Source organism: Taudactylus pleione, unplaced genomic scaffold (assembly GCF_031769625.1).
Source record: "Taudactylus pleione unplaced genomic scaffold, aTauple2 ptg000114l, whole genome shotgun sequence".
Classification (NCBI taxonomy): domain Eukaryota; kingdom Metazoa; phylum Chordata; class Amphibia; order Anura; family Myobatrachidae; genus Taudactylus; species Taudactylus pleione.
In genome coordinates, this window is record NW_028284516.1 from 25542385 (window position 1) to 25567317 (window position 24933).

At 46.3% G+C, this 24933-nt stretch overlaps 1 protein-coding gene and 1 pseudogene across 3 annotated transcripts; both read left to right on the plus strand.

Moving 5' to 3' along the window:
* On the plus strand, positions 1 to 24715 carry LACTB2 (lactamase beta 2). Of its 3 annotated transcripts, XM_088471580.1 has the most exons (8): positions 220 to 427; positions 2374 to 2427; positions 3280 to 3443; positions 9423 to 9549; positions 10816 to 10994; positions 14642 to 14790; positions 16540 to 16621; positions 24487 to 24715. In XM_088471580.1, coding segments are annotated over exons 2-8 (747 nt in total). In that variant the 5' UTR covers positions 220 to 427; positions 2374 to 2425; the 3' UTR covers positions 24531 to 24715. The 3 variants fall into 3 exon arrangements, with proteins under 3 accessions (XP_088327705.1, XP_088327706.1, XP_088327704.1); XM_088471579.1 differs by lacking the exons at positions 220 to 427; positions 2374 to 2427 and adding an exon at positions 1 to 78; XM_088471578.1 differs by lacking the exon at positions 2374 to 2427.
* LOC148525019 (U2 spliceosomal RNA) lies at positions 5498 to 5602 on the plus strand (annotated as a pseudogene).
* Positions 24716 to 24933: the final 218 nt, after the last annotated feature.

The following is a 24933-nucleotide window of genomic DNA, read 5'->3' on the forward strand; positions in this document are numbered from 1 at the left end:
ACTGTATTGACATTAATAGATTGCAGTCACTTCTCATCACATGTCCAAACCCAGTTGTGAGAGCTACACACAAGAAAGGTCCGAGCATTACTCATGATAACACTATAATCACACATTGTATGAGTGTATTGTATCCCGGGAATCCCCAGCAGCAGCAGGAGACGCCCGCGGCAGACATGAGACTACTGGCAGTGAATGTGTTACCAGCAGTAGCAATGTTTGACCACACGCCCCTATGACGTTGCGAGCGGTGAATGGTGATTGGTCTGTACGGAAGGCCGGCTGCTCGTGTGAGAACCACTATGGCGCTGTCACTGCTTCCCCGTGTGGAGCAACTGTCCTCCCGGGTCATCCGGGTACTGGGCTGTAATCCGGGGCCTATGACACTGCAGGGCACCAACACGTATCTGGTGGGCACCGGCCGGAGGTACACATAGAAACACGGCGCTGCTGTGGAGTGCCAGCGCCCCTGGCGGAGTGAGGGGATACTGCATGTATTATTAGAGAGCTGTCAGTGAGCTGGTGATAAGCAGAGGGATATGGGGGTGATGGAGCCTCTATCAGCACCTGATGGTTTGGTAATGGCACTAGGGTAGTGGTGGACAACACGTGGTACTCTCCTTTTGTCCCTGGAGATGTGACTGGCAGGGATTGCTGGGACATGTAGTGCATGCGACATTGTAGGGGAGATGTATCAAGCTTTGGAGTGGGATAAAGTGTAGAAATTGTCCAAAGTAACAACCAATCAGCTTCTAACTAATTTAGAATCATGTGCTACCTAAATGACAGAAGCTGATTGGTTGCTTTGAGTAACTTTTACACTTTATCTCTAAGTCTTCTCCGCAGCAAGTAGGGACAACTATCTGGGGCCTGACTTATAATGTGTGTTTATCTATGAAAGCATTATATTGAGTGTTACTTTGGAAAGTTGAAAAATTCACTGTGTGCAGTATTGCGACAGATCAGGTAGCCGCAGTGTTTACTGCACATGTAGAGGCCCGGAGCTATTCAATTATTATGCATTTTCCACATGTGGTAAACTCTCAAGGCTAATGCATGTTAACTTATAGTGCTCGAAATCTGTGGGTTACCCCGTGCGTTTATTCCCTTAGGCCAGTTTCACACTTGACGGTTTTGACCAGGCGGCAAAAAGCCGCATGTTTTTTTTGCCGGGTGTGAAATATAGTTAAGCAGGGAAGCAGGTTGATCTTTTCATACGGCCCGGGCACGGCACGGTTGCCGTGTAACAGCTGGGAGTATCCACTGAGCAGGACAACTGCTGTGCCAGTGCCGTCCCTGCACGCCAGTGGTGTATAAGAAACAATGGCCCTGATTCAGAGCCGGACGCTCTGACCAGAGCGCTCGCTCTGAATCAGGGCCCACCTCCATTAATATGGAGCGTCCTCCTGGACGCTCGTATAGCTGTGGGTCACCACCCACAGCATATACGAGCGTGCAAAATGATGGTTATCGCGACCACCGGAACTGCGAGTGAAAGCCTGCGGTTGGGTTTCTCAACCGCAAGGCCAGGAGTGATTTTGGCTCTATCAGAGCCAAAATCACTCCCACTGACATCACTAGTGATGTCAGTGGGGCCGGCTTCAGACGGTAGGTGTTCCCTTGGGAACGCCTCCGTCTGGCAGGCATGCCCCCGGCACGCCCCCCACCAAAGGGGGCGTGCTGTCGTCACCATCGACAGCACGCCCCCTTTGATGAGACACTCCGAGCGAAGGAAAGTCCTTCACTCGTCGGGTCTCACGCATGCGCACGACGGAGCTCCCTCCGTCGTGCGCATGCGCAGTGGGGAACATCGACCCACTTGCGAGCGTACTGCCGCTCGCGAGTGGGTCTGAATGACCCCCAATGTTTCCTTACACACACACACCAGCCGGCTTGTGCAGCAGCTGCTGCTGCACATGCCCAATAGATTAAAAGAAACACATTAAAAGCGGCTCAAAGCCGCTGCTTGTGAAAGGCATGGAGTGCCTGAAAAAACCCGTCTGGCTTCTGCCTGTTTCTTGGCCGGCCGGCTGGCCAAAACTGGCAGCTGTGTAACTGGCCATAGGGACAGTTTCTATAGCAATGTTTACACGCTGCTAATAGCCCTACCCTCGCTGTCCAATGGAGTGCCGATACCTTGCGCGTTAAGCCTCAGGGGGCGCACTTAGCATGGTATTCATCGCAGCCTCAGGAGCTGCAAGGAAAAAAAATCTCTGTTAAACGCACCCTATGGGGCTTAACTCAGATTCCAGACGCAGCATCTATGGGCTAACCTGCATTAGCCGCAGGTTTACCGTATAATAATTGAAAGCTTCGGGCTAATTGCACCTGTCACATAGGGTGTATCTAACACAGATTTTTTTTTTTTTACAGCAGCAGCAGCTCCTGAGGAAAAATCCGTGATAAGTACACCCTCTAGGGCTCAATGTGCGTGGTAGCCACGGGTTAACCTCGCTTATAATTTAATCTACCCCATATGTGCTACATGTCCAGTTATTATTTATTACAGCTGAAACATTGTACATAATTTTCGCTTTTACTCACCAAACAGTGGGGTCTTTACACTAAGGCCGGGTACACATTGAGCAAGTACAAATTAGAACGATGTATTGAACGATCCCTCGTTCCGTCCTTCATTACCTGTAACAGGACCGCATGTGATATCATCCGGTTGGATGTGAAGCACGGCCGACCGGACAATATCGCATGCGACCGTGGGAGCACGCATATTGGCCGTACACTCTGAGCGATGCGGCTGATATGTCTTTCCATTCGGCCGGAAGCGACATATCATGCCAACATCATCTCAGTGTATACCCAGCTTAAGCTGTGTAGAGAGATAAAGTACCAACCAATCAGCTCCTATCTCATTTTTCAAACACAGCCTGTAAAGTGACAGGAGCTGATTAGTTGGTACTTTATCTACTTTTTCTCTCTCCGAGGCTTAGTGAATAGACTCAAGTGTGACAATGATACGCCCCCATTTGCGGGAACGGTGATCAGCCACGCCCCCCCTCCACCCCCCAAAGCCGCAGCATGTCAACCATGCTACAGCTTGGGGGGTCCTGCAAGGCGCAGACCCCTAACAATCGTACATGTACGTTCATCGTCTGTGATCTATATATCTCTTTTATGGTGGCCGCTAAAGTTCTTTGTATGTCACCCTATTCAACATGTTTGTTATTTCATTTATGTGTATGATATTTGTTACATATTGTACCTGTCTGCATTGTGATTGAACACAGTGTGGATCAATGTATCATCTATCGATCCACCTAGGAGGATCCTCATAGACACGGGAGAGCCTACGGTCCCAGAGTACATCAGCTGCCTGAAGCAAGTGCTGCATGAATCCAGTACGGCCATCCAGGAAGTCATAGTGACCCACTGGCACCACGACCATTCCGGGGGTATAACGGATATATGCAGGGATGTAGTGAAGGGTAGGTTGTTATTTCTTTACTCTGTATTAGTTATAGTGAAGTGAAACTAATATACATCATAGATGAATTCATGAACTGACTTATATCCATGTATGTATCTTTTTGCCTGTGTACATCCTTTTTTTTTTTTTTTTTTAAAGAAATGCTTTTCAGATTTATATTGACTTCTTTTTTTTTTTCTCAACATTGTTTGCACCATATAAGAGCTCATCAGTGTAGCTACTGATCATCTGCAAATCACACTTTCTCTTGCAGCAAGGCTGGGGAACACTGGACCGTGGGATTGTAGGTTGGGGCTGGAGCTGGCGCTTAATAAAACTGTAGTTTTAAATCGTATGCTCCTCTCCCCCTGCAATCCCATAATTCCAGTCTTTGTTAAGTGCCTAAGGAGTAGGGTACATTTTGGTTGGGCTCCCATGCAGCCCTTGTAGAGGTAGCTATTATTTTGTTTTTATTTGTAAGCTTTTTATTTTGGTTTTTAGTTTAGGAACTGTTCGCTGTATACAGCGTAAGTGTGGGCGGCTGCGGGATATGCAGCTGCGGTGGGGGGGGTGCACGCCGACGGACCCCCCACAGAGCGTTCCGGTCTCTAGGAGAGACCGCCTGGACCTGGGGACAGTGCACGCTCGCACCCTTTAATATCCCTTTTACACCAAACAAATAACCCGGGTTATTGCCAGGTCGATCCGGGTTGAGGCTCTGTGTGAACGGCTCCCAAAAAAATAACCCAGGTCGATCTACCGGGCAATCTTACTCGGGTTGAGAGCAGGGTTGAAAACGGGTTGTTCCCGGGTCATGAGGCAGTGTAAACGGGTGCTACCCTGCTTATTTGACCCGGCTAGCTCTGAAAGATGCTGATTGGAGCTTCTGGGGCACTGGCAGATGATGTAATTTGTCAGTGCCCTGCATAGAGAGACACATGAAGCCATCGCTTGCCTGCCTAACCTCCTGCACCACAGCAGCCTGACCAGCAGCCACAAATGCAGGCTGATACACAGCCTGCCACAGCCAGAACTGCAGCCTGCACCACAGCCTGACCAGCAGCCACAAATGCAGGCTGATACACAACCTGCCACAGCCAGAACTGCAGCCTGCACCACAGCCTGACCAGCAGCCACAAATGCAGGCTGATACACAACCTGCCACAGCCAGAACAGCAACCTGTAGCAATGCTGTAAGCAGTCCCCACCCCTCTCTTTTGTTGCCTTTTGTGACCATCTTTGTCAGACCTTAAAACAGACCATTTTTAATGACTTCTATAGAGAAAAGCAGGGATTACCCAGGTTCAGTGTAAACGGGGCAAACCCGGGAATAACCCAGGTCGAGTTGCAGTGTAAACGGGGTCTGAAGCAGAGTTCAACCCGGGATTGACCAGTGTTCAAATTCCAGGGTTGGATCCGGGATTTTGGTGTAAAAGGGGTATTAGAGGGTGCTTGGTGACAGTGCTGTCCCGGATGGTGCCGCCATCTTGCTAGGTCTGATGAGGGCGGCTCCATTGTGGGAGCGCGCACCTCACAGGCAGCTCAGTCGGACCTTTACAATTTCTTTCCCCAGGCAGGGGAGTAGCACTTGTGAGTGCAGCCACTGAATAGGGGGGCGGAGCCTGTAGCTGCCGGCCTCCCCTGCACATTACATTTGGCCGGGTTTGTTTGGCAGCGGCTCCCCTCATAGGATGCAGGAGGAGCGCGCATGCCACAGACTGCCCGGATCAGCTGGGCTTAACCAGCGGTTTCCCCTTATACGGGGAATCACTCTGTGTCCCTGGAGAGCTGCTCTCCCCCTCCTGCAGCGGTACAGTCAACGGGGAGAGAAGGGAATGCACGGATGAATCATCCCTCATCCGGGACTGCTATATTCGCCTGCTCTGCACAGCACACATCCTCTCCCAGGCAGCTGCGGTGTTGATCTCCTGGAAGGCTAAGTACCCTTGTTGCTGTATTCGCTGCCTTTGTAACATTGTTTTCATGCACCTGTTTTGATTTCTACCTGCTAATAGGGTTAAGGTGCACACCTGCTGTCAGGTGTTACAGAAGTGGGGGGGTTTGTCAACACGCATCGCTTCTAGGCCTTTTGGCTAAGATCAAGTGTAGTATCTGTTCTTAACAGTTTAATATCTGATGTGTCCCCTATCTGGATCGCCGTGGGTTTGTATGCCCCTCTATGTCCATGTGGCTGGTGACCACTGACGTTGGACCGTAGCTGATTAAATCAGGGTATATCTACTGATCTATCACGCTACCCTTACAATGATGGCATAATGGTTAACATTGTTGCCTCACCGCACTGCGTTCATGGGTTCAATTCCTTCTACAGCCCTAACTGTGTGGAGTTTGTATGCAGGAATTTTGATGTATTTTGGGCACTGTTTACTACAATGCGTGGGGTAATGAGCAGTTGACCTCGGGGGCCTTGTGGGTATAGGACCTTGTGTTGCGTATGCATCCAGGAAACATGTCGGCGAGCGCCCCAGTGCAGCTGGTTGGCGCTTCACAGGGAGACCAAGTTCAGGCTTGGGTGTTTCATCATCTAGGGCATGGGCATTGTTCCCGCTATAGGGTTAAGTTTCTAGCCAAGGTATGTCCCGCTCTGGCTCCCTGCTTTGCAGCATCACAACTTACGTCAGGTTCCTCTATTTTGGCACGTTTTTTTGCAGGAATCCTCTGCTGTGCGAGGTGCAGGTGGAGGCGTCTTCTGGGCCTCATTAGCATTTTCACAAAGGAATGACCTTGCGCAGACTTGCACAGTCCCGAAGGAATAGGACCTGCTGTCTTTTCCGCCTTATTTCTGCTGCGCCCCACTCTGTAGGCGGTTTAGTTCTGGATTCCCATGGCTCTGGATCTGTTAAAGCGTTGGTGATGGAGAGTCTTTACGTCTCTGCAGTCTCATCAGGGAGGCTTAAGAGACGCCGTATACGTAGGGCTCTATTCCTTACGCAGTTGCTTCCAGTGGCTTCAGTATCCAAAGGGCAGAACCTCCCACGGTAGTCACAGCGGTAGCCGCTTAGATCACCACACGCCCTTCCTGGGCACATCTCAGCATCCAGTGGGGACATTGGAGGGTTGTCTCCAGTCTGATTTGATAGGTTTTGGGGTCGTTATCCGGCCTTGGCGTGCCCTGATATGGGTGCCGTGAGGTCAGCTCACTACTGCTGCCGTCTTCGTCATGGGGCTTCACGGTGATTCGCCCTGGGATTCCTTTCTGCATGGGTAGGTTAGGTGCGGCAATCTCTGTGTGGGAGGCCAGGCAAGACTGGGCACAGGTAGCTTCTGGGATGTCAGCTACGGCTGGTTTGACTTGAAGAGCCCTTTGGCTCTACTCTTCGCATATGGGCCCTCATTCAGAGCCGTACGCTCTGAGCAGAGCGCACGCTCTGAATGAGAGCCGGGCTCCATTTTCATGGAGCGTCCTCCTGGACGCTCGTATAGCTGTGGGTCACCACCCACAGGCTATACGAGCGTGCATTGTGATGGCGACCATCGAAATTGCGAGCCGGAGCCTGCGGTTGAGGTTTTCAACCGCAAGCTCCGGAGTGATTTTGGCTCTATCAGAGCCAAAATCACTCCCACTGACATCACTAGTGATGTCAGTGGGCCGGCTTCTGACGGGAGGCGTTCCCGTGGGAACGCCCCCGTCAGGGAGGCACGCCCCCGGCACGCCCACCAAAGGGGGCGTGCTGTCAATCAACATTGACAGCACGCCCCCTTTGATCGGACACAACGAGCGAAGGACTTTCCTTCGCTCGTCGCGTCTGGCGCATGCGCACGACGGAGCTCCCTCCGTCGTGCGCATGCTCAGTCCATAACATCGACCCACTTGCGAGCGGACAGCCGCTCGCGAGTGGGTCTGAATCAGGCCCATGGATGGTTACACTATCTTTGGTTTGGTAAGGGTTTTCTCCGTCGGTGGCCGTCCCTAATGGCGAGGTCCGCATTGCAAAGTTTTCGCTCCTCCTTCAAGGTGGTGCTTCCTTGGAAGGTCAGGCTGACACCAGCCGCTTCTTCCCCATCAGGGGTTCATTTTCGGGGGGACACGGCTCCAAAAGGCCTAACAGAGTCTCTCCCTCTCCTTCAGCCAGCTGGGTGTGTGGCATCTTTCGCTATGGTTCCATCGGCGTTGCTTATTGTTTTTTTCACAATTGGGCCGGGCACGCATCCAACTCCTCTCAGCCAGCATGTTTGTTCCAGTTCCGCAGCAGGTACGGAAACTGGGGTTCTGTCAGCTTTCTTGTTCGCCGGCCGACCGGCTTATTCCAGCCCCTCTGGTCTCTTCGTGCCTTGCGCACCAGGGGGAGGGTTGTTCAGTTCGCATGGACTCTCTCCGATCTGGTATCCACAGCAGGGAGGCCAACACCTCCTCACTAGACGTCTGGAACACGTGTCTTCGGATTCTGTTTGAGGCAGGTCGTCCTACTTCCTCAGTGGGTAATTGACTCGGTTGTTTTCTATTTCGGGCCCTACCGTTCAGTGGAGCCCTGGCTTCATGTGTTTGCACTACAATACTGTAGGTGCTGCCGGGCCTAGTGCGCACAGCGGGTATCACAATTTATTCTCTTCGCGACACAGAACTTCAGCAGCACAGGTCCGTTGTGTGGCTATCTGATCCCCTGTCCGCATGTTTGCTCATTTTCTACGTTTCAGATTTTTCGCCTCCAGCGGCACCCACTGTGGGCGTACAGTTCTCCGATCAGGCAGCCTGAGCGTTCCCTCCCCTGGGGGTTGTTTTAGGACGTACCATGGTCCAGGGGTCCCCAGACTTGCTGCAAGATAATATAGGGTTTTTGGTCAACTTACCGTTGAATCCTCTTCTCTTAAGCAGGCTGGGGGACACTGCGTTCCCTCCCTCACGCTCAGTTGTGCAAGGTGTTTGGTTCTTGACCGGTCTTTTCCCTACTGATTTGTTTGGTTGTTCTGAACAGTTTCACGGGGTTCCTGCTACTCCTCTCTGGACTTTTTTTTTTTTTTAAAGAAGTTCCTGGAATTGGGGGATTGCAGGGGGGGGGTCTTAGGATTTAAAGCTACAGTTTTATTAAGTGCCAGCTCCAGCCCCAACCTACAATCCCATTGTCCAGTGTTCCTCAGCCTGCTTAAGAGAAAAGGATTCAACGGTAAGTTGACCAAAAATCCTATTTTATATATTAAATAAAGGATTGGCTTATTCTTCTTTATATCCTCCCACATATCCTTTATATTGGCAAATATACATTATGTATGGAATAGGGCAGAACTGGATCCTTCATTTACCAGTCTGTGGGCTGTGCAAATCCATCCATCTCCGATTCAAATGCAGAAGGAGGTGTCGGACACCTTCTTACTGCAATTGCGATCCCAGCACTGCTGGAATCACCATCGCGACCAATGGTCGTGATAGTTGCTCCTTTGATCAGGCTGCGGGAGCTGAAATTTTCTGCAGCCTAACCGGGTGCTGGTAACTTCAGAGGCCAGGAATCTGCGTCCGTCGGATCGTTAATCAGCCAAGCCCCTGCTCCACCCCCCCAAATGCTGCAGCATGTCAACCATGCTGCGGCTTGGGGGCGGGTCTGCAAGCGGGACCCATTCTGTACATGCGCAGACCCCTAACAACTGGCCAGGTACGTTCATCGTCTGATGAACCTACATCTCTGAATCGGGCCCTGTGTTTCAATTATACCAGTCTGTGCCCAATATTACATTATACGTACCAGCTTGATCCCCTCAATTTACCAGCATGCATCCAATCTCGCTATACCAGTTTATGCCCCCACATATTTCCAACCATTTCATTATAGTATTTAGAAGTGCTGTATCAGAACATTAGGTATGACCCTTCCATACTTTCAATATAGCCGAGCCCACAGGTGCTTTCAGAATAACCCAAGATAAAGCTTTTCGTAGTCCTGTCTGCTAGATAGAGCATACTAATATTGGGTTGCTGAAGTACACCCGTGTGCAGATATCCACTATGTATACAGTAGGAAATAATTGTTCATTTCTTTTGCTAAAGGGTCAGACCTCTGTGTTAGTAAACTTCCCCGCAACCCACACAAAGAGGAGGTCATTGGAACAGGCGAGCAAAAGTACAAGTATCTTAAAGATGGAGATATGATAACAACAGAAGGAGCTACCCTGCAGTAAGTGCACTGACTCCGCAGTTCTACTAATCATTGACAACACAGACAGTAGAGAACATGGGAAGGAGACACAAGGGTTGATGTACATAATGTAGAAAGGGTTTCTATTACCATGTATACCTATGGCCCAGCCATTTAGCACAGTGTAGCTGTAGCTAACATACCCACTGCTTCTGATCTGTGACACCTCACTCTGGTCACCTGTGTAACCCTATCCATACCGACACTAGCCTCCACAATCTGACTGACTAATACATAACCGTACTCTTCCTTGTTGGTGATGATGTAAAAACTTCTTTATAATTTTTTTATCAGTTTTAGAATTTAGTGCTAGATCTTCTTTGAAACTTTAATTACCTGACCCTTACATATATATATGTACAGCACATGACGCCAGAAGGGAAATAGGGAAATGACTAATGATGAGTAATGAAAACACAGAAATGTGTTCTTTGTTTTTGATATGTATAAAACAATGGAATTGGTTCTAAATAGAAGTATTGTCTATCAAGAAAACTATAAGTAAAAAAGTATAGTAACAAATCCATAATGAAATACAATATTGCGGAGAAGAAAAAAAGTCTTATACACTCCCTTAGAGCTTTATAGGGCGGCGGCAGTCATTATAAAATCTGACTAATAGTCAGGTGAGCGAATTCTGTAGGGGTGATAAAAGACTTGTGTCTTGTAGTGCACCAGAAAGACTATATAGCAGGCTGATCTGTTATTCCATTGTTGGTGTAGGTTCCCATGATAGATGATGGAATTACGTCTTATTGTTTCCGGGGATCTTGTTTATACTCATATGAGTGCAGTAGGAGAAAATACGATATAGTGTAGTATTCTGTATTAGGTGGGCAATATTTTTGAAATATGGCCGCTTTTGTAATCGGAAACACAATCCTGTTTATGTGCATCTGATTCATTATTCTGGGAAGATGGAGGTAAAGTGATGGCCATCGGCCCTTACTAGCTGTATAATCACATTTATAGTGTAAGATTTCACACATAACTGATCCTTCTTTGCTATAATATATCTGCATCAGTAACTTGCAGCAACATATGTGCTGTGTGAAAAGCAAACATGGCACGATGATGTATATTCTATTTGTACTGTAAATTAAATAAATACTTCTCAATTAAGACCTTTAAACAGTCTCAAGAGCTTGCAATTTAAATTTCCTCGACAGTAAAGACTATATCAGTATAATTAACTTAACTCACAAAGCTCAGGACAAATATAACTCTCTGTGTTTTTATATTTAGAGTTCTGTATACACCGGGACATACGGATGACCACATGGCTTTGCTTTTATTGGAAGAAAATGCCATCTTCTCTGGAGACTGCATACTTGGAGAAGGGACAGCTGTGTTTGAGGAGCTGTATGATTATATGAAGTCCTTGCAAAAGCTGCTGGATTTTAAGGCAGACAAGATTTACCCAGGTAGGTATAGTATACAGATAATTATGTGTATGCAGTGCTGTACATAAGTCTGTGGAACTCCTTTGCACATTGCACCAAGAGAGCTAATATGAAGCCATGATCAACCTTTCCCCTCCAGCACTGAACATTTAGCACAGCAGTACAAATATAAAGAACTTCCCCATCGCCTGGTGCATGGAGTTTCCTTGGACCAGGGATGGCCATCAAATTTTAACTTAACTTGCATAAAACCATTTATGGCGATCCATCAATGGTTTACACCATCAATGACCATCCCTGCTGTGGGGGGTGGTGGGCCTGTCAGGTATGGTAGCGGGTCTTAGCTGTGGAGCTAAGCTCCGTTACTCCCGCTTCTAACACCCCCCCCCCCCCTCCCCGAATCTCTGTCAATGGCAAACTATCAATTATTGTTAACCATCGATGGTCATCCCTAGCATGGGCTGTACTCACACTGCAGGATGCCATCGCAGGTAGAGCAATTTTATATTCTCTCCTCCAATGTATGTGTTTTGCGATGACATCTGTGCTCCTGCAAAAAGAGTGATTATGAAATCCCCCTATCCTGTACAGGGGACTGCCATTTTCAGGTCTGCAAGTGTTGGAACAGTATTACCGTGTGTCCCGACACAAATGTAAGCCCTGTGTGTATATGTCCTATTTGTAGGAATTTTGGCCCTCATTCAGAGCCGCACGTTAACAACAGTACGCTCGTTCCGAGCGATGTTTGCACATCTGCGCATGCGTACGCTTTTTAGTACGCATGCGCGAACCAGTCAGTGCGGCCGAAAATCCTTTGTACGCTATATAGCGAGTGCCGGCTATTTTGAGTGACAGAATGAGGCGTATGTGGGTGGTAACAGGGGAAGGTGCTTGAAAATGGGGAGTGGAGATCCGAACGCAGGCGTGCTTAAAGGTCAAAACGGGCGTTTTATGGGTGTGTATATTTAAAACAGCAGCGTCATTGACCACGTCACTGGGTTATTTTATAGCCCGAACTGCACGCAAATTTGTGGTAGCAAACACCAACCACAAGAATAGCGAGCAGTTCATACGCTGGTCGATGTACTCGATTAATCTAATAAATAGCGGACATGACGTAGGATGCGTGCGGCCAGGGGGCGTTTTTAACAAATAAACGAGCGTATGTTTTGCTCGCTCGTTCAGACTTAGAGGCGTGAACAGACTGCAATGTGCGTACGGATCATTTGAATAGCCACCCCTTGTTTTTAAACGAACGACCGCAAATAGCGTACGGCTCTGAATGAGGGCCTTTGTTTCCATGCAACACCTAAAAATAAACCTCTTAAGCTAGGTACACACTGAGACGATGTCGACACGATATGTTGTTTCCTGAGGAATGGGAACCACACATCTGGCTCATCGCTCGGTATGTACGGCCAATATGCACGCTCCCGCGGCCGCATGCGATGTTCTTTCGGCTGTGTTGCAATTTCAACCCGACAATATTGCATGCTGCCACGTTGCAGGTAATGAAGGACCTCGTTCTAATGTGTACCCGATGTACGATATATGTGATACATCGCTCAGTGTGTACCCGAGGTACGATATATGTGATACATCGCTCAGTGTGTACCCGAGGTACGATATATGTGATACATCGCTCAGTGTGTACCCGAGGTACGATATATGTGATACATCGCTCAGTGTGTACCTGGCTTTGCACTTCCAACACTTTAGAATTTCGGGTGATTAAGACTAAATATTTCTATATCTAATTTGGCAACCCACATAATAGCTGTGTAAACAATCAATTCTTAGGTCCCTCATGACACCCGCTCATATAAGCCAAGTGGACTATTACAGAGCTGTATTGTCTGCCCTGCCTGATCAGATTATAATTGTCACATCAGGCCTGTAAGTATAGTCAGTATGTATTTATCTTTTTATTCATAATATGCAGCTGTGTACGGAGAATATGTAGTCATTCAAATCAGTCCATGCACCATTGAAGCTTAGTGCCATATCCAATTAGACGCAAAAACATGAAGTTTTCGCATGTGCGAGCTTTCGCACCCTTTGCCCGAATGTGGCACTTTTCACATCTATTGCGTGTGACAGTTTTCGCACAATCCTATTGCAAAAAAAAGCTAAACTGCATTCACCCGAAACTTCTTCATATGTTATATGCGAAAAGTGCAGGTGAAAATTGGGCAATCTGCCTGTGCCCCCCAAAAAATTCAAACTAAGATAGGGTAATAGTGTGGAAGTGTATTGGTGACCATAATCAAAGGAATTGGGGTTCTTAAACTGTGGCAAAAGGCTGTTATATGCATTTTTCTCTAACATTATGAAATGATAGCAATAATTTTTGGGAAAAATAAATGCTGTAGTTAAATTGGGGGCGCATTAAAATGGGTGCAAATATATATTATTTTTGTTAAACATTTTTTATTATAAAAACTGTTAAAAATACACCTGGTGCAGCCACCTGCAATCTTTAAAACCATTTTCCAATACTTTAACATTTTTCATCCCAAAAATGACATTTAGCCAAATGAAGCTAATTAAAAAGGAGTTCTGAACCAAGCCCACACATTTGTAGCCCAAAATAGATGTTTTGCACAGGTTTTAACCTGCTCTGAGATGGTGAAATCTTTTAGCTGGTTATTAGCCTATGGAGAATTTGCACGTGCGAAAACTCCAGCAATTGGATTGCACGATACGTAGTTTGTGCAAAAAGTTACCACGAAATCACGGCTTTTCACGTATAAATGGATATGGCCCTTACAGTCTAAATTCCCTACCACCAACACACTAGGGTCTATTCTACCAGAAGACAAAGTAATCTACCAATATGTTTTTTGACTCTGGAAGAAAACAGGGAGCACCAGGTGGAAATCCACCCACGCAAACACGGGAAGAACGTACATACTCCATATGATGACATGATTCCAGTAGTGCTAACCAGCAACCACTGTGCCGTAGTGCTAATTTCACATAATGAGCTATATAGATCTTGCCCAAAAATTATCCAGTTAATTTTGACTGGATCATTTTCAGGCATCACACAATATTTAATGCCACGCAGGCAATGATATATGCCAGGTTTCCCAATATCTCCAAGGATATTGTAACAATGCCTGGCCAGCAATAGATTGTGGGCAAAGATACTGTCTCCTTCACATACATGGCACAATTCTGCCTCTAATTACAGTTTCTCAGTAATCTGTTTGAAGATCTGAATAATGTCATAATCTGAATTATACACGTTTTAGGTAGCTATATTGGACTTTATTGATATAAATGCCACAGACACAGTCTCAGTGCGGTAAGGCACCAACGCTGACCACTGTGCAACCATACATTAAGATATCCGTGGAGAAATGAACAAGTCACCACAGTACTGTATAATTTTATTATTAATCTACATTGTTCTAAAAGAGCCAACACTCTATATTACACAGTGCTGTATAAAAGTGAACGAACATTATATACAAGTACAAACCTCAAACGGATAGATGTGTACAGGTGACAAATATTTGTATACACTGATTTGATGTTTTGTGATTCCCCCCCCCCCCCCCCCTTCTAAAAAAAAAAAAAAAAACTATCCTGCCCAGAAGAACTCTCCCCCACCTCCCATTGCTCAGTCCGATTTACTTGATATTTTCACCTTTAACCTTCAGGACATGGCCCAGTTGTTCAAGGTGCAATGGGCAAAATTCAGGAGTATATTTCTCACAGACAGGCTCGGGAGCAGCAAATCCTCCAAGCTCTACAAGACAATGCAGGCAAATCACTGACTGCCATGGAGCTTGTTAAAATTGTGTACAAGGTAAGTGCCCACATATCAGCTACTTGTTATAGCTACACTGTTCTGTGATTCAGCAATTATAAGAATCTGTAGAAAAGAAGAGGGGACAATTGTGCGCGGGACAATAAAAGACAGTTAAAAGGTCCATCTGTACCCAGCCAGATATAACTATCCAGAGTAAAACAGAAATTCACAACACATGAATCACGATGAGCATACAGCTTATATAGCTCACATGTGCTTGATCTTGAGAAAGGCAAATTGGACTATGCTGTGTTGGGGGGTTGCCATTGTGTAGAATAACAGCCATATTTGAAGGATTGAGCTCAATGGACATATGTTTTTTGTAAATGTAATGAACTGTGCATAATAGGAGATCACAAAAAAATAATAGTATATTATGAATAGGAAATTATCTTCTGGTATAAAATAAGCATTTTTTTAAAAAAAGTTGTTTCTTGACTATTGTGCTATACAGCCTGGGTCAGTTGTATTGTTTTTGCAGATGTCTGCATGACGGGTAGCAAATAGTCTCACCCAAAACACAAGTTGAAGTTTTGGGTAGTGTTTACTCCGTTACAATAAAATTCAGTTTACTTATCTGGGGTTCAGTGTTTCACTGGCCCTGTGGGTGCATATGGATGGAGCCTATGCATTAAGTACACATGGTCTGCCAGACTGGTTGTGCAAGTGTAATAAGGGTTTATTACTTTTGAGAAACTATAATGTAAAGATAATAGCAAGGAGCTTATCTACTAAGCACGGGTTCTAAAACTCAGCGCTTCTGATAAGGTTTATGCTCAAAATGTAAAAAGACAATACTTTGACTAGCAAAACACGTCTACTAAAAGCATTGTCCTTTTAATTTTCGGGCATAAACATGATTGGAAGCGCGGGGTTTTAGAATCCAATGCTTAGGTGTTAATGCATTTAGAGGTTTAATTACTATGTCTAGTTTGAATTTGATGGTATCCTCCATTCAGAATGGTCTGAAAAAGTATACTTCAGTGGGAGTGGAGGAGAAGGCAGCTAATTACTATTCTGCCAAGGTGTGAATCTGAATTCACATTACATCTCCGTCATGTGATATACACTCCAGAATTACTGAAAAAACTAATTGATCATTTTCTCTCTTCTGCAATCCTTTCCTGTCCTGCATACATAAAACTCCATACAAAAGTACTGACACTGCCAAATTTGTTGACAATTATCTTTTTTACAAAAATCAAAGAGCAGCTGATACAAAATTACAAATACCCAAATTAGGTCACAGCCTATACAGTGCACTGTGGGTGACAGTCACCCCAGAATAATGACGTGTGGCCACACAGATTGATGATTATGTTGTCGTTGGTGGAAGAACATGTTCTGCACAGGCAGATCATTTGACACTGATTGCATTGTGTGTATTGTAATTATGTTAGAGTCCTACAATGTTCATATACTGAATGTCTTTCTACTACTTAGTTCTCCATTGTATATTGATATGTTTGTAGATAAATGCAAATGTAATTTCAAAAAAAGTTGATATATATGGACCACGTTTTGCGACTTGTACCAGCGCAGGATAGCCACTAGATGTCCCTCATGGACAGATAATATGTATGAAACCCAAAGACAAAAGTAATATTGCTTATTCTACAAATGATTGATTAATCAAGCTTGTCAGTTTTATTTATGAAATACAGACATCCTACAAAGTGGATATATTTTCTTGTAACATAACTGTATGATAGCCAGTATTTAATAATACTAGTATTGTTCTTACAGGATACTCCAGAGTATTTGCATGCAGCTGCAGAAATCAACCTTACTCATCATTTGCAGAAACTGAAGAAGGAAGAAAAAATAGGTATGTTTGTTTGTAGTATGACATATGAAATGTATTCATTTTATTTATTCTACTATAAAGTATATTACCAAGATCAGATGTATTGAGAGCCACCTCTCATTTTGTAGTACATGCAAGATTGGAACTTGGAGGGTTCTCTGTAGAATGAGGCTATAACTCCCAAATTCTCCCCCTCTTCCCAGGCCTTCCCCGGAGCCTGGGACAGTGCTGCTGTACTCCTGTATACACTACAGTGCTCTCTTTTTTTTTTTTTTTAAACGTCTGGGGGTCGCTGTAAAGGCTGTACATGCCACTTATGTGCCCACCTTGCCAATCCCCTAAGACTGACCGGTTATCAAAGATGGGAGGGCACTATAGACTGTGTGGCCAGTTTGTTATGATCACCAGGATAGTACTTTGTTGGGCCACCTTTTCTAGGCATGGACTCTACTAACTGTCAGTATGGTTCATGGAGAAAATTAGCCTAAATGCCATGAACTGGATCTTCCATGTACTGAAGGTTTGAAGGTAGCAGATCCAGAAGGATACACGGTTCCGTGCTGCTCTATCTCTATACTCACCCTACCATCTGCATGGTGTAATAGCAAATGGGATTCTTCACACCACGTAAACAGTTGCCAATCACTTATACCCCTTTTACACCGGAGCTAAAACCCGGGTTTTTGAAGGGTTAACCCAGGCAGCTCCCTGGTGTAAAAGGGGAGAGGGTTGGATCGCCGGGTCGAGTGACCCGGCAATCCAACCCAGATAACTAGCAGGGTTTAACACGGGCTTAGCCCGTGAAACCCTGCTATGGGAACAGCGCACTCCGGGTCACGAAGACCTGGAGTGCGCTGCTAGCCGGCCGATTGGTCCGGCTTCAGTGGCGCTTGGAGATGACGTCATCTCCAAGCGTCCACTTTCACTCCGCAAAAGCCGGGTCTATGCAGACCCGACTGCGGTATGAGCGGCGCTGACTCGGGAATATCCCGAGTCAGCGCCGGCAAAATTCCGGGTCTGAGCCGGATAGGAACTTTGTTCCAACTCCGGGTCAGACCCGGAATTTAGGTGTAAAAGGGGTATTACTGTCCAGTTCCTGAGCAAACTGGAGGCGTTTCACGCTGTTTGTAACAGATAGCAATGGCGCATGCACAGGCCTTCTGCTACTGCAGCCCCTACGATGTCATGTGCAGCGTACTGTTCACCGAGAGGCCATCTGAATTGGTCCCTGATTCAGATTCTTCATAATTTAACTACGTTGGCATTATCTGCAGAACAGCTACTTGGCATAAAATCGCCTGGTGGTCATAATGATTTGGCCACTCTGTGTGTAAGTGCCCTGAACAACTGATTACACTGTCTTCCCAGCTACACTGTCTGCAATGAAGTGTGTTTCAGTCCTATACCTTCCTGCATCATTCTCTTCTTGCAAATTTCACCAGGAGCTTTCATATGGAAAGTTAGACATATGGTGTATATGCACTTGGCACAATCTATAATATATATATTTTGCAGTCATTCTCTTTGGTGTAGTGTATATAGGGCCTGATTTAGAGATGGACGCAGTTCAGAGTGGTAATGGTTTGGTTGGACTGCGCTCTACTGTATGGGCAGTTGGGGTGTGGGACGTAACTAGTGTGTGTGTAAGGGCTGCTGCGCTTTCCTTCTGGCAGGAGTACCGGGTTCTGCGTTGTAACTTGATAGAGAGGTAGGGGTTGGAAAGTGCGCTCTCCCTGTGAGTACAGTGGTGGTGTGGGTGTCTGGGACTATTGTGTAGTAGCTAGTGTGGTTGAGTGGGGGTGGGGTGTGGAACGTGGAGTAAATGAGAGGCAGACACAAATGAGGAGGCCAAATGTTTTAATGGAGTAGTCTCACACCCACTGCCTTTCAACATGACCGTTCAGCAATACTAACCATGACACCCACTCTTCCCCCGCACACATGATCGCAACGACACCAGATAGTCACCAACCCTACCTCTGCATGTCCGTACTATACACCGCGAGGCCCGACCCACACCTCCCCCCCCCCCCCCCAATACGCCACCCCACAACACAGCCCTGCGCGGTTACCATGACAACCACCGTCCAACCAATCCCACAGGACCAAAACATGCCCCACCGTTTACAACGCTTACATCAACTGCGCCCACCACAAGTCCTCACAGGTCCCCCTGACACACACCCACAAAGCCTGACTCCTCCCTGGCCGCCTGCACCACGTGACCGCCCTGTCACCAACCCAGCCACCATACTCTGTTGTGGCGCCTCTCCGCGTACAGCAACTACACCACAGGACCAACGCTGACGTCACCAGCCCCAGCCCCGCTCGGACCTCCTATGCAGTTTCAGACAAACTGTAACACGTGACCGGACACGCCCTAGCCCCACCCAACCCCATGACTCAGCAGCATTAGTCACCAATCCACACACACCTACCCCCCACCCTCCCCGCCCACCTATTGGCCACCCACATCACATGACAACCCCTGCCAAAACGCATTGGAGACCCTGAAACCCCCACACTCCAGAACCACGGCCTACCCCCACCGACGCTCCTCATCCCCACAGGGACCTCCGGTGGTCCAGGCCATTCCATCTTCCCTGCCCCTGCACTCGCTGGTGCAAGCGCCGCCTCAACTTTCTGACTAGCTCCTTATCTAGCTCAGCACACCCAAGGGCTACCTCATCCAGCCCGTCCCGGACAGACCACCCCCCACCACAGGGGTGGTCATCACTCAGCCACTCTCCTCACCCACCTCTGGCTCCCACAGCGGCACCCAAACCACACTTTAGTGGCCTGGCAGCAGCAGCAGAATCTACAGCCGCATTAACCACACACCAACACCACCAGGTCGCTGACCTCCATAGACAAGGTGATATCCTCCCCTGAACAGCAACAAACCAACTCTGCAACCGCAGCAGTCCATCCATACAGCACAGATCTGCAGCAATGACAACCTCCATGGCCGCATCCACCGCAGGCCAAATCCTACCGGTAGGTATCAGACTTCGACACTCTGACCAACCCGCGGGACGCCGCAAGGGTGCTCACACCCCCACACACCTGCTGCTGCCTCCTCCCCTTTCTCCACCCTCCCACCACCTGAGACTCCACAAGACTGTTGACCAAAGGTCCAGCAGGGGTAACGTGCCGGTCTATCGAACTGCATGGCAAGGAACCCCCTGAAAGGGTCGACCCACCTCCCCAGTCTCTCTCCGCCACCCACCACCACACTTTCCTCTGCCCGGAACCACATAGGAGAAGCATTGTGACTACTCCATTAAAACATTTGGCCTCCTCATCTGTGTCTGCCTCTCATTTATTCCACATCCCACACCCCACCCCCACTCAACCACACCCAACACACTAGCTACTACACAATAGTCCCAGACACCCACACCACCACTGCACTCACAGGGAGAGCGCAGTTCACAGAGTAGCTGTTTCTTTGGACCCTGCTGCTGTGCGAAAAAAAAAAATAAGCAGCTGGTGCCTGTCGTAGAAAGATGCCCACTGCAGGCTTCTGTGGTCCGCTGCTTTATCCGAACACCCAGCATCGGATCATCTGTGTGAACACCGGTCATCTCAGTAACTCCGGTTACTCAGGATGGGCCAGTGTTTTCTCATTGCCAGGGCCAGTGAAGCTGCATCAGAAGATACAGACCCTGACCTTGACATACCTACAAAACGGGTCTGGCATGCTCCCTGTTGATGCTCCCTCCCCTCCCCCAAACAGCTGCAGACTGTCACTCATCTGACATCTGCAGCCGCACTGCGTCTGATGACACGGCACCCGATTTGCACATGCGCAGTACCGGTCTTATGCATGCATATTTAAGCAATCATCGGAAATGTACGCAAACCAGCGGATTTGCTTACATCTCTGAATTAGGCCCATAGTTACTGTCATGTATTTTTTATTTTTTTTTAAATCTTGAAATACCTGTATTGATTCCCCCTTGTGTAATTACAGAGAGTGCTTATGTCTATAGATCATCTGAAATGGTCATTTTATCTTTAGATCATGGTCGATGTTAATAACCTCCATAGGCTGCGAGCAGAAGCCGTCTTCTGAGAGTTAGGGACTCAAGACCCCTGTTCTGGCCACCGCCTCGCTTAAGTGACGCTGTCCCTGTGTGTGAAATGCTTGCTGGCTTTCCTCTAGGGCAGAGGCTCCCAAACTCCACCATTGTTGTCCACGTTTAAGGATATCCATGCTTCAGCATAGGTGACTTAGTACCGAAGTTTATTTGCTTTAACCATCTGGACTCATGCATGGATATCCTTAAACCTGGACTGTAATGGTATAGTTTGGGAACCTCTGCTGTAGTGCCTGTTGATCTACACTCTGAGTGTGGAAAGGTGGCATCACTTCCTGCCCCATGATGATGTTGACAGATCTTTTACATTATGATATGTTCAAGTAATGACGGTCTGGTTATTCAGTGTCCAAACACCATGCACTAACCTGCAATGGAATTTCCACTATGCAGCAAACATATTCTCAGTAATGTATTGTATATACAACAGAGAGTACGTCATGTTAAATTACCGTCACATCATACAGACAGCTGAGAGCTTGGTGACTAGTGAGCATAAAATACAGGTGATATAAACAGGCAGAAGGAATAAATGCAGAGGCTGGTCTGTATTCTCAGGACATTCAAGACACTTTTTAAATGTTTGTCATTTTTTTAACATAAAGCAAACGACTCACCATACAAAAAGTGAATTATGCCATCCCTATCAGCACACTTGTAGATAAGACGTTGTTACCTCTTGGTACTAGAGGAACAGAGGTTCTTAAAGAGGACATCAGATGTTTCATAAGTGGTTATTTAAGACATTTGTCCCAAGAGAGAGTTTAGATCTCGTATCCGTTACTAAATCATGGTACAACGCAAACCGTGTCTCTAATTCATACCTGGTTGGTTACATCCTGTGCGGATAAGACCGAGAAAAGGGAGGTATAAGTGCTTTATACATAAAGGCTGAGATAAATGTAACTTTAATACAAGGCACCGCGTAGAATCCAAAGTATTGAGTAACTACAAGCTGGTGAGAGGTTATTGGAATAAGAGCAAGTTGGATCGGATAGCTCAGTAACAGAGGAAATCGCTGAGCCCTATGTAAAATGTGATGTGATAATTATGGAAGAATTGAATATGCCTGATCTGGACGAGAGTCTGCCAAATGTTATATCACAAGTTATGTGTTATTGAAAAGGATTTTCCAGAGGCTTAGTCATGGTGGGGATCTCCTTTGTCTCAGAGGTCGGCACCAGCAGCATGTGTGCCTGATTTACATTGGGCTTATGTCACATGCACTTACACCCATGTGTTATTTATTTATTTGTTATAAGGTTTCAATAAAAACTTTAAAAAAAAAAAAAACTACTACTATTTTTCGGTATAACTTTACATCTCATGTATGAAGAAAAAACATAGAACAGGCACTCAAAAACGTATCCGCTTCAGAGTTTTATTTGCAATCAGCCAATCAGCAGAGGTTAGGTACTGTAGACCTGGTGACAGTCATTATCTTGTTTGCACCAGCCCTCAGGCACATGTAACTGGATTATACAAGTGTCTGTGGCGATCTGCATATTTACTGACAATTCTGTGAACACGTCCTCACTGTGCCAGCCCTACGTTAGAGTTCCTACATCCAACCTCCATTGATTGCATGAGTGAATCATACAGTTACAGTAATGTTTGCGGTTAACAAATGACCCCAAAAAGATATCTCTGTGATCAGAATTTATGTATTAAAATATGAAAAGACTCTACAAGCATGTTGTTCCGTTTTTGTTGGTCAGAAGTCTACAGTGAATAAATATTATATGTTAATATAGGGTAATAGTTCCAAGTCGTTTTCCCTGTTTAGGCAGACGTATGCAAATGATTAGAAAATGGCCACATACAGGAACTGATACCCAAATTCCTTCCCTAAAATGAATTTGATGCAATTGTTACTAAACAAATTTATATAGTAAAGTGCAGATAAGTGCAAATATGAGAAAAAAATCAAATCAGAGTGTTGCACCAATTCTGGTTTCCCATTCACAATACAGTATTTAACATTTGCTTACAGTCACTGTAGCCAACATGCAAATGGAAATTCATTTGTTTTCCTAAGTATTCCTAGGACAATCCAAGATCCCAAAGAAGGCTACAGAAATGCCTGCAGAGTAAGGGCACATGTCTGCTAGTGGGCACATTTCTTCTTTGGTTATAAATGCTAGTATAAGATTGAGTGCGTTTGTGACTACCGACTAGAAGTCACTGTGGGTTTGCCCAAATATTTACCCATTGTAAACACATAAGGTGCATATCCACTAGGCGATAGAGGAACGACAGTACGATAACAACATTGTAATTGTACAATCGTTCCTCATTCTGTGTTGTGCCTACACTAAATGATATGTTGTTCAGCGTAGGCACCCTCCCTCATCCCCGAACATGCACAATCTGTCGTTATCGGCAGATTGACAGGCGATGATTGATGTCGAAACGACCAGTGGGAGCGCGCATTGCTGGTATTTTTCGACATTTTCATGCCCAATTTGTGAACGATTAATGAACTATTGAGCGATAACTATGTCGTTATTGTTCAATCGCTCATTTTCATCGCCTAGTGGATACGCGGCTATATAAAGCCACAAGTATTGGGCCTGATTCAGAGATGGACTGATATGCAGAGACGCACACAAGCATCTGTGCAAATCCGTCCATCTCCGGTGCAAATGCAGAAGGAGGTGTCAGACATCTCCTTGCTGCATTTGCTATCCCAGCACTGCGCCCAACGTCACAGGCTGGGAACCCCATCACAACCGATGGTTGCTCCTTAGGTCAGGAAGCTTTCCGCATCCTGGCTGGTTCCTGGTCACGCAAGAGGCCAGGAATCTGGTTCTGCCAATGCAGACCCTGACCTCGTCCTTCCTGGAAAATGAAGTGACACCTCCATTTCTGGGAACGGCGGCCAGCCACCCCCCCGCTCAGCCCCCCCCAAACAGTGCAACGTGTAAATCATGCTGCGGCTTGGGGGGTCTGCGAGCGAGATTACAGGACTTATGCTGCACATGTGCAGAACGGGTCCTGCGCAGGTGCAGACCCCTAACCATGGGATTGCCTAGGAGACCTTGCGGTAGAATAGGCATGCACTACACACTCTCTCTCTCTGTCTCTCTCTGTCTCTCTGTCTCTCTCTCTCTCTCTCTCTCTCTCTCTCTCTCTTATTCATATATATATATATATATATATATATATATTGTGTGTGTTTCAGTCCATATTCATAATGTGAATGCTCTACCTAATGAAACATACCTTTATAAAAAATATGGGCACGCACTGTGGCACACAGCAACCAAGCAGTTTACAAAGTTACAGTACAAATCTTTTTACTGTGAGCTGCGGGATGCAGTTATAATGTGGAGACCCAAAATGTTGACACCAGCATGTCGACAATTATATCAACATTGAAATCCCGACATTGTGCAGAATGCCGTCATTAGGGTTAGGCTGCGGGGGGAGGATCAGGCTGCAGGGGGGAGGATTAGGGACATATTGCGGAGGGGGGTAAGATTTAGGGTTGGGGTGAAGCTAGAGGATAGGGGTTAGTGTACTGGAACTTTGCATCAACTGACACCGCTGGACACGTAGCACACTGCCGTACCTCCTGAACAGAATGGAAGTAAGTGACTGCCACACCAACGGAACAGAATGGAGTTGAGTGATCACTGCCCCGCCAGGACCCACCGTTTTGACGATATTCTAAGCATTTCATCAGTGCTGACATGCTAACACCTCATTCTGATGACCTGTTGATTGTACTCTGTATTACATTGGTGAGACTTATTATTTTCATGATTTGTTTGATTGCAGTAAAAGAACAATCCCCAACAATCCGATGGAGAAGTCACTTGTGAATCGGGAACAGCAGGACAACGTCTGCAAACTGCATAACTGAGATGCGCTAGTAACAGATCTGCAAATGTCTTGTGGACTTTCCGTCCAATTACAAAACTGCTATTAATTGTAATTTGTTGAATATTAATTTTTAATGCATTTTAGGATGACTAATTGTATTTTTAAATAAAGCATATTGAAGGTTTTAGGTATGATTTTATTCATAGTCTGGTAACTAGGTTTTAATTAGTATCGAAGACTGTGTCTTCCTGCTCTACAGTATGGTGAACAATTTCTAATGTATTACATTACAACATCAGATTGTATGCTTCATGTCTCAGTGTCCTCCGTTTCAAGGGGAGCTAGAACAAAAAATGTGAAACAATTCCAATTATAAAACACTTCTGCTCGTTTAAGGTTAAA